This window comes from Lepisosteus platostomus, chromosome 3, assembly GCF_059453375.1.
Source record: "Lepisosteus platostomus isolate fLepPlt1 chromosome 3, fLepPlt1.hap1, whole genome shotgun sequence".
Classification (NCBI taxonomy): Eukaryota; Metazoa; Chordata; class Actinopteri; order Semionotiformes; family Lepisosteidae; genus Lepisosteus; species Lepisosteus platostomus.
In genome coordinates, this window is record NC_142613.1 from 75,437,396 (window position 1) to 75,455,333 (window position 17,938).

Consider the following 17,938-nt stretch of genomic DNA (forward strand, 5'->3'; position numbering starts at 1 on the left):
CGAGAGAGGGTTCCCAATCGCTATGGCATCGCGCTTGACAGCCTGAGTTTCAGGTGCCATAGGCACGAATCCTCTCCACTGTAATTAAGGAGATCAGCTCTTGAAACAGGGTCCAGTCCAGTCCAGTACTCTTCGGAGATAATTCTTTCTGGCCACAACCCTTCCGAACACCAGTGCAGTGTCATTCCTCAGTTTTTCCCTGAACACTGCAGCTGAACTGCCGAAGAGTGCCAGTTCAGAATCCGGGGGTGCACTCTTCCTGAACACTTTTGAGAATCACTGCAACATTTCCTCCTGACAAAGCCAAAGCAGATGTGGAGACAGCTGTCCGAGGAGCTGCACCTGTCACGTACAGGAGAGACCGCAGGGTCTATTCGGCTCAATTCAGCTTTACAGTCGACGCATGACCTTTCACGACTTAGTGTCTAGACTCTAAACAAATGCGTTGCGAGTGTTTCCTATCGCATTCGTGAAAAAACAAAAGTGCCACATCATTTCTGTGTTACCAGCACCCGTGAATGCCATGCGAGTCAGACGTTAGTGTTCGATACAGAGGAGACTTTAGTTATTGATGTTAAGAAACGCAGTGAATATCAGGGAATCCCAGAGAAACAAGAGGCAAATGATTCATATGGTACAGAAGACCACCTGTAAATGTTCCTTGGCAGCCTTACAAGTCTTAGTCTTCTAGTATTTTCTGAAAGGTGTTACAAGGTGGAAAGGGGCAATCACTGGTATTATTCTTATTGTTTACTGTTATTGCTTACAGTTGGTGTTGAGGGATGAGCGGAGCTGGTTCAGTATCTTTTTACCAACACGTAGCTCAGATCAAATGTTCAGCCTCTGCACATTTTATATTGGAAAAGGGCTAGATTGTAAGATCGGCAGGCATGATCATTTTATTATTAATGATAAATGATATTTAATTATTTTATGACTATATTAGAGCATTCTGGCTCGTGCAACCCGAACACTGTAAAAACCTGTCTGCAATCAGCCCTTGTGTAAAGGACAGAAGGCCTTGCAGGCTTTTATTGCGTTATGATCACATTTCCTTGCTGGGACAGAAATCTGTGATTAATCTCTTTCACGGCCAACATCTCTTTTCCAAAATATAGTCTGACAATTCCCTTCACTTTTCTTTTTAACAAATTACAGATGAATTCTTTAAACATCACATAGAACTATTAGAAGGTATAAAATTATACATTTTTCAGAAGCATGAAAAATTGCCTTGCAAACGATGTTCATCCTCTAGGGTTCCGTCTCCTTACATGATGTAGAAGTAAAAGCTTTCTTGCACCCATTAAAAGTAGAACATGTGATGTATAACATGACTTACAAAAAAAGCTTGTGCATTGCAAGCAAGCATATTTAGACTTTGTCTTAACATTATTACATTAGGCTAAAAGGCCAGCATCAGTATACAGTATTTCTTTACTTTTACTTCATGTATAGATTAAGAGTTGGCTATTTTTACTGCTCTGCTCACCTGATGGGAAATAATCCGGACCTGAGATTTCAGATATTGGCTCATGGCCACAAACCCTGTGACCGCACATGGGAAAATAAGGCAGCTGAGGCAGGTCTTTTACAGATCACAGGCACTGACGCCCAACACTGAAGGAGAGGCGCGTCCCCCACCAGCTGCACCACAAGCCTGCAGACACGTGAGAGGCCACAGGGGGGCGTTGTGTTCGGGGAGAGAGCCCTGACAGCTGTGCGCTGCTGATGTGCCTGGGGAACCCTGGAGACGATCATAGAGTGACATGACACAGGCTCGGACCTGTGAAGCCTGGATCGCACAGTTCAACATGAGCTCAGGCGAGCGTTTTCACCAGCTGAGCCACCTGGGAAGCCCTAGCTTCAGTCTGAGGAAATAAGTTCAACTGTAGGGCAAATGTCAACCTCACTTGACATTTGGCCTGGCTTAAGAACTATATTCCTATGACACCATTATGTGCTAGCACAGAAATCGGTGAAGGTGTACAATTGAAAGCAGATGGTTTTGGCTCGAAAGAAACCGACACTTTAACAAAAGGCAATTATTTTAATTCACAATTGTAGAAAACAAAAAATTAAAACTGAAAACAAACATACAGAGCTTGCCAGTACTGTTATAAGAGAATGGTAATTGAAATTAGAGTACAAATCGCACCATGAAGTTTGGCAGATGATGTTCGAGGAAGGGATATCACCGAACGGGAAGTGTGCTCTACTTCGTCACACCCGGGGGAAAAATAAAAGAAGCTGGAGACGCACCTGCTGAAGGCTCCAGGTGAGCCCCGAAGGGCCGCAGAAGCCGCTGGCCTGACTTAGTGCCCACCCCCTCACAGTACTGGGAGGAAAAAAAGCTCACGAAAAAAGACGACGATGAAAAGAACAGAAGGCGAGAGAGGGGTGTTCTGGGCACCGCGCTCCTCATCTGTGGCGGCTGCGGTCCTTGTCTCGGGACTTCCTGGGGCTCCTGCTGCGGTCCCTGCGGTCCCTGTCCTCCTGCCGGTGCTTCTCCCTGGCCTTGCCCTGCTTGTGGTGCCGGTCTCTGTGCCTCTCCCTGTCCGGGGAGCGGGAGCGGGAGCGGGATCGGGAGTGGGAGCGCTGCCTGTCGGCCTTCCTCCCGCCCCTCGCCCGCTCTCTGTGCGGGTCCTCCGTGCTGTCCTGCACGCCGGGAGAGAGAGTGAGAAGGCAATGAACTCGGTCTCCCTCCCCGACACGCAGGCAGACTGGCTCTTCCATCCATCGTCTGACCTCGTGATCCAGGACAGGGGCGCGGGGGAGCCGGAGAAAGATGGGCACAAGGTAGGACACACCCCGGACGGGACGTCAGTTCATCACAGGGCGTGCACACTCGCACCAGGGCCATTTACCCAGAAGCTAATTAACCAACCAGCATGTGTTTGGACTGTGGGAGGAAAAACTGGAGCACCTGGAGGACACCACGTTCCCTTCCTGTGCTGCACTGTCCCCCCCGCGTTTGTCAATTTTTGTGAATTAAACACAAGCAGCTTCAAAGTGGATTTGGGTTAGAAGTCAGCTTCGGGTATTATTCAGATAAGAATTCTAACACTACTGAGAATAAGTTCAAAGAAAATCTTGGGAAACTGGTCAATTTAACTCGCAGTATTTCCAAGTTCAATATTAGTGTTAAAAAGTCTTGCGCTACCTGTGTCACAAGTTTAAAATAATATCTTCCCCATGTGCAGGAAGTAGACTTCACTTCCTTTACCTTTGCCTTCTTTGACTTCCTGCTATCCTCCTCATCAGAGTAGTGGTGCCTCTTCTCTTTGTGCTTTTTCCCAGAATGCTGATGGCTTGCTGCTGGCTCTTCTTCCTCGTCGCCCAGAAGGAGTTCATACCTGGAGCTTCAGGAAGTGTTCAGTAAAACCAAACAGGAAGGACTGATTTCGTTTCCACCACCTTGTCCCTCTATGCCAGGAACCCCTGCCTCTCACATTCCCAGCCTGGTTCTTATCTGACCCTCTCCTCAGGCTTCATTTGCAGAATGTGTCCCTTGCTTACTGCTCTACACAGCTTCAGGTCCAACAATACCTGCCTGTGCAAATTCATCCAGAATCCTGCTGTCTCTCTGTCTTTTCTCCCACTACTCCATCACTCCAGTCTCTCAGATGGCTGCCTTGGGCAGAACACATCCCATTAAAAACTCCCATTCTCACCGGTCACGAGCGTAACCTCTCTGCTCCTGCCCATCGCCAGTCTCTGCCGAAACCTGCAGCCGCCCTCTCTGCTCCTCATCTTGAGCCGGAAGCTCCCTGTCCCTCCTTGACCCCCAACTTGCAGAGCCCGGTTGCTCTCCTGCCTTGCTCCTCGGCAGCGAGGTGAACTACCCTCAGAAACTGGAAGTGCTCAACCCGTGCTGAGCAAGGCTGTGGCACCTGCTCACGACTCGCCTGGTTAGACAACACACGTGACCCCTCAGCTCCCAGCTTTATCTGTTGGTCGTGCTTAGACAAGAATGCACGGTCTTTAATCCTCATCGCAGAAACGTCATTTGATTTCCCCTGTTAATCACACCTTATCGTTTGTTATCCTCACCACCTTTAATTGCTTCCTACTGCTTCAGTTATTTCCACTAATGTTTATATTTATACCCTTTGCGTATTCATTTTTTATGAGCGGTTCCTGCATTGCACTTCCAATAATGATTAAGTTTGTTTTTTTCAGAGTCCTGTAAAACAAATTGCCCTTTGGGGATAACCACAACTCTCTGGCTCTGGTTAAGGCAGTGGTGGCCTCAAGTGGTAGCAAAGAGAGGTGACGCTGAACACAACCTTCCCCACGGTACAATACAACATGCCCTTCAGGCCCTCAGCCTGCCTGCTGCAACAGAGCTACCAGCAGGCCTTTCGCTCGCTGCAGGACCAGAATGAGTGATGCGCTGCTGAAGTGGCTGAGCGAAATCACTCACTAATGCTAAGGGCATTAACTAGATTAGTAACGGGCTACGATCCCTGTTTTTGATTTGATTCCTTGTGTTGTGACTACGACTGCTGAGATTAGTGGGAAGCGGAGCGGTGGCTCTGTGGCTCAGGATCTGAGCCTGTCGCTGGAAGGTTGCCGGTTCATATCCCGAGGCCGGCAGAGGAATCCTACTCTGTTGGGCCCCTGAGCAAGGCCCTTCACCCCAACTGCTCCAGGGGCGCCGTATAAATGGCTGACCCTGTGCTTTGACCCCAAGCTTTTCTCCCTGTCCGTGTGTCTCATGGAGAGCAAGCAGGGGTCTGCGAAAAGACAAATTCCTAATGCAAGAAATTGTATATGGTCCATAAAGTGATCTTATTAACAAGATAAAAACAGGGAATATAAATACCCTATTTCTATAGGGCAGCAGGGGCAGGCAAGATGGAGATTTTTGTTGACCAAGGTGTGGCACTGTGACCAGCCGTGTTCCTGCTGACCCGAGTCCAACCAATAAAACTCTTCCTAGACATGCTGACTGCCTGCCTGGGTCTTGTTTGTCTCCTGACTTTATCTCCAGCACTGTAGTTGGGATCCCTGGACTAGCATGTTACTCCAGAAGGCTCTAAATGATGGGTGAAGGTATACTATATAAATGCATATAATTACTTCAAAGTCAATGCTTAAAAAGAGACATACAAATATACAGTCCCAGCATTGTGTATTTTGTAATAATACATTATTACTATGCATTATTTACTAAAAATTCAATAAATTCCCATACAGTAAATCTGGTTCCCATTTTCACTTTCAACAGCTCAGGCGACAGAAAGGATACTCTTGTCTGGGTTTTACTTTGTCTTTCAACGCCAGTTTGGAACGGCTGTCAAGATCTTTCTCATAAGCCTTGAAATCATCTTTAGTGTACTTCCCACCTGAAAAAACAAGCACAGCAGAAAAACCTCATTTTAATATCTGGACTGGAATTCAAAACTCAGTGAAAGGGTTTGTTCCGATCTCTTTATAAAGACATGAACTAATTACCGACTGCTGGTATCATTGCCTTCTCAAGTAGCTGTTTTTAGTACAATAATACTTCAGTTTTGAATATCTCCAACACTTTTAGATCTACGTATTCTGAGAACACCCGCTGACTTCGCATATTCATTTTCTTTGTCAATTTTGTTCAACTGGTAAAAAAAAGAGAGAAACATCTTCTTGGCAGAGCACATGAGTGATGAATCTCTTACTGTAACCCTGCAAGCCGGAGGACTCGGGCTCTCTGGTGAGTCACCTCAGGCTCTGTGCCAGCAGAGACAGTAGTGATTTGTGTGCTGGGAAGTAACACACCAGTTGGCTTTCAGCCAAGCTTAACATACACCTTGGTGACTCAAGTAGTTTCCATGAGGTATGCTTTATAAATGTGTAAATGATAAATACACATTTAATGAAATAATCATTTCAGTCCAGGACCAACACACTGCAGTAATGCTGCAGAGCAGAGCCTTCTTCAGGTATCAAAGTATCAGACTCCTCAGCTTAAACGTTGCGTTTCTTTTCTTCTCTTTCCAGCAGGGAATAAACCTTTACTTGTTCCTTTGCAGCCTACGCATCCCGACGCAGCTCCCTGCTTGAACTACTATGTAACCTTCAATAACTCACAGAAATACACAGGATACATCTGCCCCTCGCTATAGGTCCGATCTGATTCATACAAAAATGGTCTCTCACTTACACTGAGAAGTGTTTCCACATTATCATTACATACAGCATTCTCACTACTGCTTGCAATGCATTTTTGTGCCAGCAAATTACCTCTTAGAATCAAGTTATTTACAGACACCCTTCTGAATCTACAGGAAACTTTGAAAGTCACTTGCCTTTTCCTTTCCATTTAATCTTTGCAACAGACTGGCTAAAATCCACATGGATTCTCCGATCGTCAATCAGCACATTGTCCATCTTAAAAAAGGCCTTCTCACAGTCTTCTTCCTGTTAAAGTGCAAGAATGAAGAGATTATCATCCAAATGCAAAATCAGCACTTGCGCTAGGTCAGATGCACTGTTTGACAAACTGGCATGTTGTTGAAAAACGTATAAAGAACTACAATGATAAACTTTCTATACAGGGGGAGTCGTAGAGGGTGAAATGGAAAAAAAAACAGTCCCATAAAATTGCAACTCATTTTGTCTTTTTATAACTGTCATGAAATACAGGCTCGACTTGGAAAAACATTCAGACTTTATTTTTCTTTACATGATTTTCAATTAACTGCTTCTGACCGGTCATCCCTACATACCAGTAATCTCAATCCAAGTGAGCAGATGTTTCAGAGTGTAGTGTCGAGTTCTACTTATTATCTGGAGGTGCTCTTTTCATCCCTGTTCTTTTAGAGGTTGTTTAAAACATCTCATTGGCAACCTGACACATGAAGGACAGGTTCTCTAGAAAGTGACCAAGTGCTGCCCTCTGTCTGTATAATCACTCCTACAGCACTGAAACACTAGGGCAGCACAGATGCACATGTGGAAGAAGGACAATGTATCCCCCTAATGATCTCCTAATCACAAGAGTCTGCAATTGCATAAAAACAATTTGCTGAAGTGGTACAAAAAAAAGTTCTCAGCCTCATACAGAAGGATACCATGGAAAGCAGTTTCACAGCACCTATCCAAATTAAATTACGATATTCCACATTAAATATCTTCGCCGTCTGCCCTGTCTTTCTCACACCTGAAGAAGGCTTGACAGCCGAAATGTTGTGTTTTCTCTCTTCTCTTTTCAACGTGGAATAAACCTGTTACTTGTTCCACTGCGGACTACGCATGCCGACGCAGCTCCCCACCTGAACCACTTATGATATTCCAGATTAGTTTATTCCTTCATACGCTTGTAAAACATACTATAACCGCTCAGTTTGGAACGCATTAACCGTTTCTTTACCGCTTGGTTCACACGGGGAGAAAGAGGGCAAGCCGACTCAGTGTGGCGGCAGGAGAGCTGCGCTGTTCAGTGATGTTACTGCAAACCTGAACGCACCCAGGAAGCTGCAGTGGTTTTGCTTGGATTGCCGTATCCCAAGCCTGATCCTCAGTAATCTTGGGAAATCCTGGTCGGCATTAAGCAAACTCATTCACTCTAGTAGTCCGGATTTGATTCAACTGATTTAAGCATTACTTAGTATTATTTACTTGTAGTGTTTTTGGTTTTTAAAGTTACATACCGTTAATTAAGTGCCATTAGCAGTTTGCCTCTTCATTAGATGCCATTTAAGCAAAACTTACTCATTACCCCGAGAGTCTGGGATGTTTTTTAGCATCATTTACTGGAATTGAAAATATCATATTTGCGGCCCAAGGAAAACAAATAAGGAAAGCACTTCTCTTGAATGAAGAACTGACAGCGATAGAAAGGATTGAAAAAAACGCAAGTGGTTGAGAAACATACTGCCTTGAAATTAGCCGCACTGAGTTCAGCAGTTTACGTATTTTGTATTGTTCACTACGGTACTACGTTAAATAGGATAATTATTATAAACATTCAATAGTGTTCTTGTTTTGACAATTTAGTACTCTTAAGATAATAATGAGTGATATTGGGGGATTTTCTAAACCTCAGGAAGGAGCTGTCAGCTTTTCCAAGGCCTTTAATAGCTGTTTTCAGAATAATACATCTATAGTACAAGAAACTGTTTAATTTGACATGTGCAGTGACATTACACCTGTTTCCAAACACAGGCTTTCCAACACACGTTTTTCTACATGCTAGAGAATATAAGAATATCATCACTTGAAACTAGAAGGTTTTCTTGGCAAACAGTCTAATTTAAATCAATAACAACAGTTGCAATCCCTACCTTTTCGAATTCAATGAACGCATAGCACAGCGATTCTCCCGTTTTCCAGTCCTTAATAATCTCACAACTGCCAAAAGAGAAAGCAAACATTTGACATCTAAAACCAAAAAAACGTGCATGTAATCTGCATTAAGGACAACATTAACTGAACTGTGCTTCATGTGCTACAAAACGTCTACTGTAGCTACAGTATGTAATGGTGGAAAAAACATTAAAAATAATTAAAGTGCTTGTGAAAAGAGTAACCAGAACCTGGTCTCATTTGGAGCATGGGTTGAGTCCAATGGGTTGAGTTCAAGCCCTGCATTCTGTAGCGTGATATTAATGGGCAGCAGTGGAGTAGTGTCAGGCAGGACACCGCTAGTTGAGCAAGGTGCCATAAATGCAAGTGTACAAATGTAAGTCACTCTGGATAAACCCATCAGCCAATTATTATTATTAATTATTATAATAATAGCTAGACCAGGATTCCCTAGGCAGAGGCACACGCTTGGTCAAACACTGCACACTCCTGGCCTGTTCAAGAACATGTTGTCTGTCCGATATCTATAGTTAACAGAGAAATGGACATTTACTTAAGGATATCTAATAGATCTGGTCTCTGAAGATCTTTGTAAAATTGTTTGGAAAAAGTATGACCTAGGTTTATGGTGACTTGAACATTTTGTGCGTCTGTGTGGCAATCACATGGTTAGGAAGCACATTCAGGCTAATCCTGTGAAAGCCACTATTCAGAGAGCTGTCCAGTACAGATCACTGGCCATAATCTGCAGTACATTGCTGTTATCTGTGGTTAATCTCCATGGAGGCATTGCACATTCAAAGAATGGTGTGGTCAAGTTTCAATTTTCTCTAATTGTCTATTTAAGTAGGTAAGTCAGTTTGAGAACAGATTGTCCCAGATGAACTGGAGAGTACCCATATATGCAGCAAAGCATTTACAATAACAATCTGAGCAAACTGCTTTGCTTAATGGTATTACAGCAGCATTTCAACTACCACTTGCTTGTATTTCAAATCAGCCACCTGCTAGGCTCTGATGTAAAGCAATACGTCTTGGCTCTCTGTTCAGCTCAAAAGCTCTGCTACCTGTGCTCTTAGTTCATGTCGCAAAAGGAAGCACATGTACTCTTCATCCTACTGGAGCAGCTATGATGACATCAGCATTCTCTCTCTCCAAGCCTGATGTAGGCCAACAGCAGCGAGCTAAGCCGAATAACCGCACATTGAGAATTGTGCAAATAAACCAGGCAAATTAAATAATGCCAAGAAAATTTAGACTAAGGCTACATCAGTAACGCTGTAATTATACAGCAAATGCATTATCTCGCAAGGAAATAATGTTCAAATTACATACGGACTATAATCGCAACACAAGAATATTTATATTCAGGAAGATTAATGTGATCTTGGATTCCACTGTAATTATATATTCAATGATAAGATCTTATGTGAATCTGCACTACTTGTAACACATGCTTTACTTGTTAGTGTAAATGCATTATGACACATTTCAGATGGTGTGCAAAAAATGTCAGCCCATTAGAGGAAGTTCATACTGTAAACAGTCTAATTAGGTAATAATATTTAGAACCTAACATGGCAAAAGACAAAAAAAAATCGGATTAAGTTTCTATGTGCTACATGTTGTAATATCATGTGATTCTAAATACAACCAACTGAGCAGTAGTTTGCTGGAAACAAACACTGCAGAAGAAAATGCACAATGTTGTAACTGAACCTTTGGTTTCTGAATATTTTCCTTTCTCTCTTTTTTCTTCTGCTGTGTGCACTGTACTTTGGGTGTACTTACACAGCACTTTGAGTTTCTTATACATTTTATGACTGAAGGTGGGTTTGAAGCACCTCATTCAGTAGGAGTCTCATTTCAGAAAGCCAAGAGCACCACAAAATCTACTCTATATTGTGCTCAGAATAGCAGAGGTAAGATGCGGTCTCACCTCTTGATGGATCCAAAGCGAGAGAATATGATTTCAAGATCTTCATCCGTCGTCACTGGGTTGAGTTTACACACAAACAGGACGTTTTCAGGTGGTTTAATTTCAGCATCAGGCAGGTCGCCCACCTGTAGCAAAAGGAAGATTTGAAAGGCTGGTTGCTGGTTAGCAATCTAATGTCCTGCCCACTGGGATTTTGTCTGTAAAGGGGTAAATTAAAAGCCCTCTGCTGTGTTTTGCTGCATTACATAATGCACAAGGTCTGAGAGATGCTCAAGGGTTATTCCTGATAGAACAGTTGGATTATTCCAGGCAGCTGAGGTTTGTGATGAGCTTGTGGTTCGGACACCAGCCAGCTTCGCAGAATCTTCTTACCATTTAAGCACTTTGCACTGAATACGACTACATAGTAATGCACAAAGAAACGTTGCACTGAAGCCTAACATTAGTGCCACACGCACAATTGCAGTAAATGTGAACACAAAAAACAAACAGCTGAAACATTCATGATCTGTTTCCAGTATGAAACATTGCAAATGCTTGACCACCACCAGTCCTGTTGAAGGCTGCCAGGTCAGTGTTGTCTGCTGTTGACAGCAGGGGAGAGCTGCTCCCACAAAAATCACACCATGGAAGGACTTTGTCACCACTGTTGACTTGAGCACTGGATCGCCCTCAGAATGCACTGAAGGCATTTCTGTATTGAAGGAGATTCCTCCCTACATCCCTACACTTTGTTTCCTCGCCGAACAGCTTTAGCACCGCACCAGTCAGCCGAAGATGGAATTCTGCTTCGGAGGAAGAAACTCTCCACCACACCAGCTCAGAGGCTCTCTCGGGGCATGGAAGATGCTAGATTCTGTCTGCCATGTAACGGGCAAACGGCCTCTGAGCAAGATGCAGGCAGAGAAGTACAGTCTGCTGATGTGGGAAGGACTGCAACTCTTTCTGGAATTTCTTGTGCTGCAGCTGCAGAAGCCCGAAAAGTATTTCTCAGATGGCTCAGCTGAAAGTGATGGTCCTCTGCTGTCTAGGATTAGCCTTATCTACAAAAAGGCAGTTTTCCGGTTTCTCTGGACTAGTCTTCTGTGCACCTCTTCCTTCCAGGCAGTGTCTTTCACAGACAGCCCATCCTCAATTATACAGATAGCAGCCAGGCGACCTCCGTAATTCACACACAGCAAGTGGGTTGATCTCTACACGTTTTTACTTGAAGTACAATTATATCTTTTGAATGGCTACTTATACAGATCAGCCAATCCAGTCATTGGGGCAATTTTAAGTCAACTCAAATATAAAAAACACTGAGCACATGGCATTATCATGAAATCACTCAGCCTGAGCTCAGTCCTTTTTTTATCCCAAGGAGCAGTATGAATCAATCAACTGACCGACCTATCTTCTCTCCGGTTCAATAAGACTTGCTGGGAGGAGGGGTGTTGTAAAGCATCATGCAGGGGCGAAACGGACGCCTCTCCTCCGTGCCCAGACGGGCTCGTTTCCTCACCATCTCCAGAAGGATGGCCTGGGTTTTAGCCTCCTTCTCTTTGAGCTGCTCGTCCAGTTCCTCTGCACACTTTCCCTGGCCATCGTCGATGTCTTCATCTGCTCCAATTCTACCGCTCTGCCAACATAATAAAGAGGGACATTTTGAAGACATGGCAGTTTGCGGTTCATCTCCTCCTGCCGATCACACTTTTTGTAACACTTTGTTGACTGAATATGAAAAAGCCAGGGTTAGGAGTGCCTATGCATATGTCCCTTATTTTCCCCAAGCATAAGGAACCTGTGTTCTACAACTTTCCCATAAATGTTACTATTATAATGTTTGAGATACTCTAAATACTCTTCTCTTTTTGATTGACTGTCATAGAAATTGACAGTTTGTGTTATTTCATTGCATACAGTAGATGTAAAATCTAGACATTTGAAAATGCCTCTCTTTACTAGTGGTTAGTTGGTTCATTTCAAAAACTAGAATTCTGATGGCCCCGCTTGTTGTACTGTTTTCTAGGCGACGTTTGCCATGAAGTGACTGTGGAAGGCACTCTGAGGCTGTCGTTGCACTGGACGGATACAGACAACATCGAGTACAAAGCTGACCGGTTTGTTCAGCTGCTGCGGAGCTGCTGTGTGCTTAAAAACAAGTACACAATCGGTAAAAATAAAATCACGGATTATCACTCCTGTAAGCATTCGCAAATATCATGTTTTTATAGCTAAATCTATAAATCTAATAGCTAAAGCTAATCTGTCTTTCTGAACATCACAGAGCAAGATTATTTTTCCCCCAACCTTTGTCCTTCTGAAAAAGAGAATTGCTTAATTAGGATTTCACGGTTTCAATGGACTTTTTTTGTAGCTCGTGAGGAGCTTTTTTTTATTTTTGTTCATATTTTCCAGAATCATTATCCATCTGCTTTCTAACAGCCTTATCCAGTACAGGGCTGTGGGGGAAGCCAGAGTTTATCCTGGCAAGACATGGGTGCAAGGCAGGACACACCCTGGAGAGGAGACTCCGGTCCATCGTGAGGACCGGACGCACACACGGACACACACACACACACCAGGACCCATTAAGCCTATTAATCCACCAGCATGTTTCTGGAGTGTGGGGGAAAAGAAGAAAAAAACGGAGGAAAGCCGTTATAACCCCATATACCCATTATAGCATTTATAAATATGACTTTCTTTCCTCATCGACCGCCATCGGTGTCTAAGGATGAACTCACATCCAGCTGCTCCTTGGTTGGTTCGGGGGAGCGATCGGGAATTGGCAGACCAGGGGGATCGTCAAAGGGATCATCCAGAATCACCGTGTGGTTTATTCTGCAGGAAGAAAGAACACACTCTTTGCATTCTGGACACCGCTGGTCCTAATGTGTGATTTCAAATATGACACTCTTTTCGAAAACAGGCAGACGGTATACATATACTTCAATAAGCAAGAAAAAGAGAAAAAAAAGCAGTAGATCCTTTTTATACTTACTCATATCTATGTAAAAATGCAATCCATCTAATTGGTTCCTAATTATTAGAAATATATAATAATTTAACCCTGAAGAGCTTTTTTTTGGACAAGAAGAATGCACAAAGATCTGCACAGTGCTTCTGACAGTACCATTTTCATAAAAACAGATATCCATTCACTTCTTCTTTAAAAATGGTACTCAACAGCACACACATAATACCTTGATTTACTTATTTGTACTTGTTTTATGAATGCTGAGTGACTCATGTCAATAATATTAGAAAGAAAGGCTCATTATGCTTTACTTGCTGTGCAAGTAGTTGTTTCATTTTTTGCAAACAATGTGTGAAATATTTCACAAGGCATGTGGGATTTCATGTTTGGGTGTGTGCTTGGAGACTCACCTGATGTCCTGGTAAGGGATGAAGTCTTTATCGACAAAGGCTTCATTGATCTTCATCAGCACATCCATACCTTCTGTCACTTCTCCAAACACCGTGTGCACTCCATCCAGGTAGTCCAGGTTCTCCCCAGTGGTAATAAGGAACTGCAGAGGGAAAAATAACACTTCTTCAAATGGTAAACATTTTTTGAGAATTTTCACTTCAAAAACCCATGTATGTTTTGATTTGAGCAGTTTACAGCCATTTAATCAAGTCTTGCTAAATCATAAAACATTTCAAAAGACTTTCCTTTTATAAAGTTTTAAGAGAAATAAGAGTTATTTTTTGCATTTGTTGTGAATTTAGTGACAAGGCTATAATTAAAATTGACCAAACCCAGAGCTAAGCCAGGGAGAAATTATTTTCGCAAAACATATTTTTACTTTTTGGAGTATTCTTATTGTGAGCTATTGGACTAAAACCTAACAGCAACAGAGACACACACCCGGTAGGCTAAATCAAAGTTTTACTCCAAGTATAAATACTGAATCTTCTTACAACTGGTGTCATATTTAGTAAGTGTTTAATTAATTTTGTAACTGTTGCTTAAACACCAATATGATTTCATATAAGTAAAATACATCTTCCTTTAGAAAAACTTAAAAAACAGGCAAAACCAGACCTTTACCAAGCTTGACGCTGCTTTGCATAAAATGCCTGTACTGAACCCTGAAACTACATTTCAAATGGTACACTACATCTACAGCTAGAACTGAAGGCTTCCATACTGTATCTACTGCAACACAAAATCTTAAATTACTGATGACTAGTGTGCTGAGATGCCTGGAAGCAGTATAAAGTTTTAGCCTTAAAAAGTATTTGCTCTTTGGAACAAGTAAAGGTTTATTCCATGCCGAAAAGAGAAGAAAAGAAACACTATGTTTCTTCTGTGGAGCCTTCTTCAGGTGTGTCAAAGGTGTATTTGCTCTTTGCCAGTTAACAACCATGGAATGGTAATACTCATTCTGAAAAAATTATTGTGCACTAAACTTTTATTCTACTGTAAAATACCATCTAACACTTTCACAAAATGTAAATGCATTTAAATAGATAGTCAGATTTAACAATAAACATAACAATAAAGCTGTTATGTAAACGGCTGCACCAACTGTTTGACCAATCCAATACAGGGGCATAAAGGAACTGTAGCATATCCCAGCAAGCAACAGGCTCACTCTGGATGTGGGACACCAGTCCACTGCAAACAATACAATCTACAACAGCAATCTAGCATTCCTTAAAGGTCTTCCTTCCCAGTCCAGCCTTGGTTAACTTTGAGAACATTTCTGTGGTTAAATGTCTGACACACAACCTGTACTTATATGCTCGTACATTGCATTACATTAGTCCTCACAGTGACTAGTGAGCAGGAAGGGCCGCTTCATTCACAATTCACGCAGACTCTTGCTCTCACCCACAGAGAGACCAGTGGTTTGCGACACCATGGGGACCATCCAGAACTTTCACCAAGTTCACGGTCTTGTACGTAATTCAGAGCTGTAAAATTTTGCCACACCATCAATCAATTTATTTGGTGACCGAGATAATAACCGGTCTGAGAAATGGGGACTGCGGCTGCCCTTTAACCAGTTTTCGCTTGGTTGAAGGGCACAGAATCTTTACCTGAGAGCCATGCTGCTCGCTACCGTTGTTCACCATGGAAACCGTCCCCTTCTTCCTGTGTTTGATCCGGGGAGCCTTCTCCATCTCGAAAAACCGGGCCTGGTCCCCGTACAGCTTACTGGTGCAAGAAAAATGGATTTACGAGTTGAAAACGCATCACTTTATAATAAGAGACAAAACAAAAAAGGCACTGATGAGCATTAGCCCCCAGTGTATGATTACTGTTGTTAACCAGATGCCTTTCTCCCAAGAAAACCCTCAAATTGAAAATAAGGTTAGCACCAACCATGGAAAGCAACGCAACTGTCTAGCAAACACAATGAAACAGCAAGAACTGAATCAGAACACACACTGTAGCTACAACACAGTCACAAAAAAAAACCCCTGCATTTATGTGTTTTACTTTAACAGTGAATACTGCGGACTAAGTCAATAAGACCGCAGCAGGCTGAGAAGTAAAAACACCAGTGTCTGAGTTACACAGCTGAGATATCAAAGGTGTCATCTAAAATTATGAATCTCGATCGAGTGCCAGAAGGCAGTAAGGGATTGATTGTCTATGGCTGTTTCGAACCGTGCCCCCTCTCCTTTTTCACAGGAAAAAAAAAGTCTAACCTGAAAACCGAGTCACCCCCACGGCCTGTGCCAGTTGGATCTCCAGTCTGGACGATGAAATCCCTCTGCAAAGGCAAGACCAACACAGCTGAGAGAAAGTGGAGGAAGGGTTCTCTTATGTGCTGGAAAACTGGTATGACTGGGATAGGACAGCGTTGTCTCAACAGTCAAGAACTTTGCAATACAGAGTAAAGCAGTATTAGAAATATGAAACAGATTTATAAGCAGAGGAATTTCATACAACAAATGTTCCAGGCAGTGGCTTACATCTTAGATATGGACACTCAGGGTTATATGTAATTTTACAGAAGACAACTGTGCATTATAAGACTTGATGTATATAGCACAGAGGATCATACACACAGGAAACAGAAACCGTCCGTGTGTAAGACTATCGAAAATCCAGATGTATCCATCTCCGTCTTCCATTACTGATGAATTCACCGCCTAGGTGGATTTCTAAATACTTCAGACGTGCTTAAACACATTACAAAAGTAGACACTGCCTTATAATACTGGTGAGTTATACCCGACCGCCGCAGTGTCAATGAACTATAGAACAGTTTCCTTCATCGTCACGGACTTACTTTTAGAAGGCGACAACAATTTAACTGAACGATATTACCTGTACATTGTGAAAGAGGCAGTAGTTGTAATATTTGATTCTGCATAATTTCAAGAAGTTTAAGGAAGCTGTAAAAGAAAACAACTGCATTAACGATGTTATTTCTACATATATCGCAACACGTTGCATTTAACGGCCTCGTTGTCTACAAAGCAAAACGTTAATAAACATGCCTAACAGTGATACTTCAGACTGCGCAACTTCACAATCGCCAGTGTACCAGGGACAGGCGTCAGTTCATTTCAGGAAAACACGCAGTTGGGCTATACCCATCTAGGCCTTTTATTTTTACCAAACATTACTTATTTTTACAAATTCTGAATTATAATCATTAAAAACAATTGAAAATGCCGTCCTGATATACAGAGCTCACGACTTGAGGTAATTACGATAATGCCTACCACAACATAGTTAGGTCAAACATTTGTCTCCACAAATAACCGAGACGAAATGTATCGCAATGAAATATTAATTGCTTTGCTATTACGTGATATTTTGTCTTACCCCTGGGCCTTTCTTCTGTGTACAGATCAAGGACGATATCCCCTAAAGTTGTTTCTAATAGTACAGCCATGCTCAGAAGCGCTTATTACCGGACTTTACGTCATCAAAAAGCGACACCTCAATGCGAGACTTCCACCTTCTCGTCTGTTTTGAGGTTGTGCAGAGGACCAGCCCTTGCCTTCGTTAAACCGGTATTAAGGAATTGGCATGCTATCATAACCGACATATACACTAAAAGTTAAACTTCTCTTTATGGGACTTTTAAATGTTTATCAATCACTTCAGTGCATGTTTTAAAGCGGTAATCGTTAATAAAATTGACTTGCACAAATGGAATTTGAAGTAGTTGGAGTAATAGTCAATATAGCTGTTTTCATGACACATCGTCTTTAAAATAAAGCAATAAAACAATTTTGCATTGTGCACCATTTGTGTTTTCTCGTCTGGAATAATGATCCTGCACTTCTGACTGCTGTCTTTTTGTGTATGGTAAAAATCCATTAAAACATGTACCAAGTAATTACAGACCACTACGTCTTTCTTCTATTAAAGGCGAGTTAATAGAAACAATAATCGGCACTAAACTACAAGATCATCTGAACTGGAGAGGTGGACTTCTGGGGGATAAACAATATGGGTTTTAGAAAAGGCACAGTAGATCTTTATTTGTGTACGGGTTAGAGCTCTTGAACGAGCAACAGCAGTAATTGATTCACACAGAGAATGTGATATGTTTAGATTTTCACCAAACTGTTGATTAAGTCCCTCATAAAAGATGTTTTTTTTAATCACAGGAGGCATTCAGGTCAATTTAAGTCTTTGGATGTCAAACCTCGTTAATGGATAGAAAAAATAAACAGTTAAGAGCTCAGTGCTCTAACTGGGGTGATGTAATTAGTGAGGATTCCATAGGAATAACATATCAA

General features: G+C 42.3%; 1 protein-coding gene across 1 annotated transcript; it reads right to left on the reverse strand.

Moving 5' to 3' along the window:
* Positions 1-2,030: 2,030 nt before the first annotated feature.
* ppil4 (peptidylprolyl isomerase (cyclophilin)-like 4) lies at positions 2,031-17,160 on the reverse strand. The gene is made up of 13 exons (XM_088626838.1): positions 17,013-17,160; positions 16,509-16,576; positions 15,884-15,948; positions 15,269-15,386; positions 13,607-13,749; positions 12,964-13,060; positions 11,739-11,855; positions 10,235-10,359; positions 8,274-8,340; positions 6,297-6,408; positions 5,255-5,351; positions 3,227-3,362; positions 2,031-2,658 (listed from the first exon to the last, which is right to left on the reverse strand). Exons 1-13 carry the CDS (start codon positions 17,080-17,082, stop codon positions 2,422-2,424), a joined length of 1,452 nt encoding a protein of 483 aa, XP_088482964.1. The 5' UTR covers positions 17,083-17,160; the 3' UTR covers positions 2,031-2,421.
* Positions 17,161-17,938: the final 778 nt, after the last annotated feature.

Bases quoted from the DNA above. Each gene is read 5' to 3' on its own strand.
- ppil4 (XM_088626838.1), bottom strand. From the start codon at position 17,082: ATGGCTGTACTATTAGAAACAACTTTAGGGGATATCGTCCTTGATCTG. The intron at 16,577-17,012 runs GTAAGACAAAAT...TTTCTTTTACAG, and splicing joins CACAGAAGAAAGGCCCAGGG to CTTCCTTAAACTTCTTGAAA. The intron at 13,061-13,606 runs GTGAGTCTCCAA...TTCTTCCTGCAG, and splicing joins ATCCCTTACCAGGACATCAG to AATAAACCACACGGTGATTC.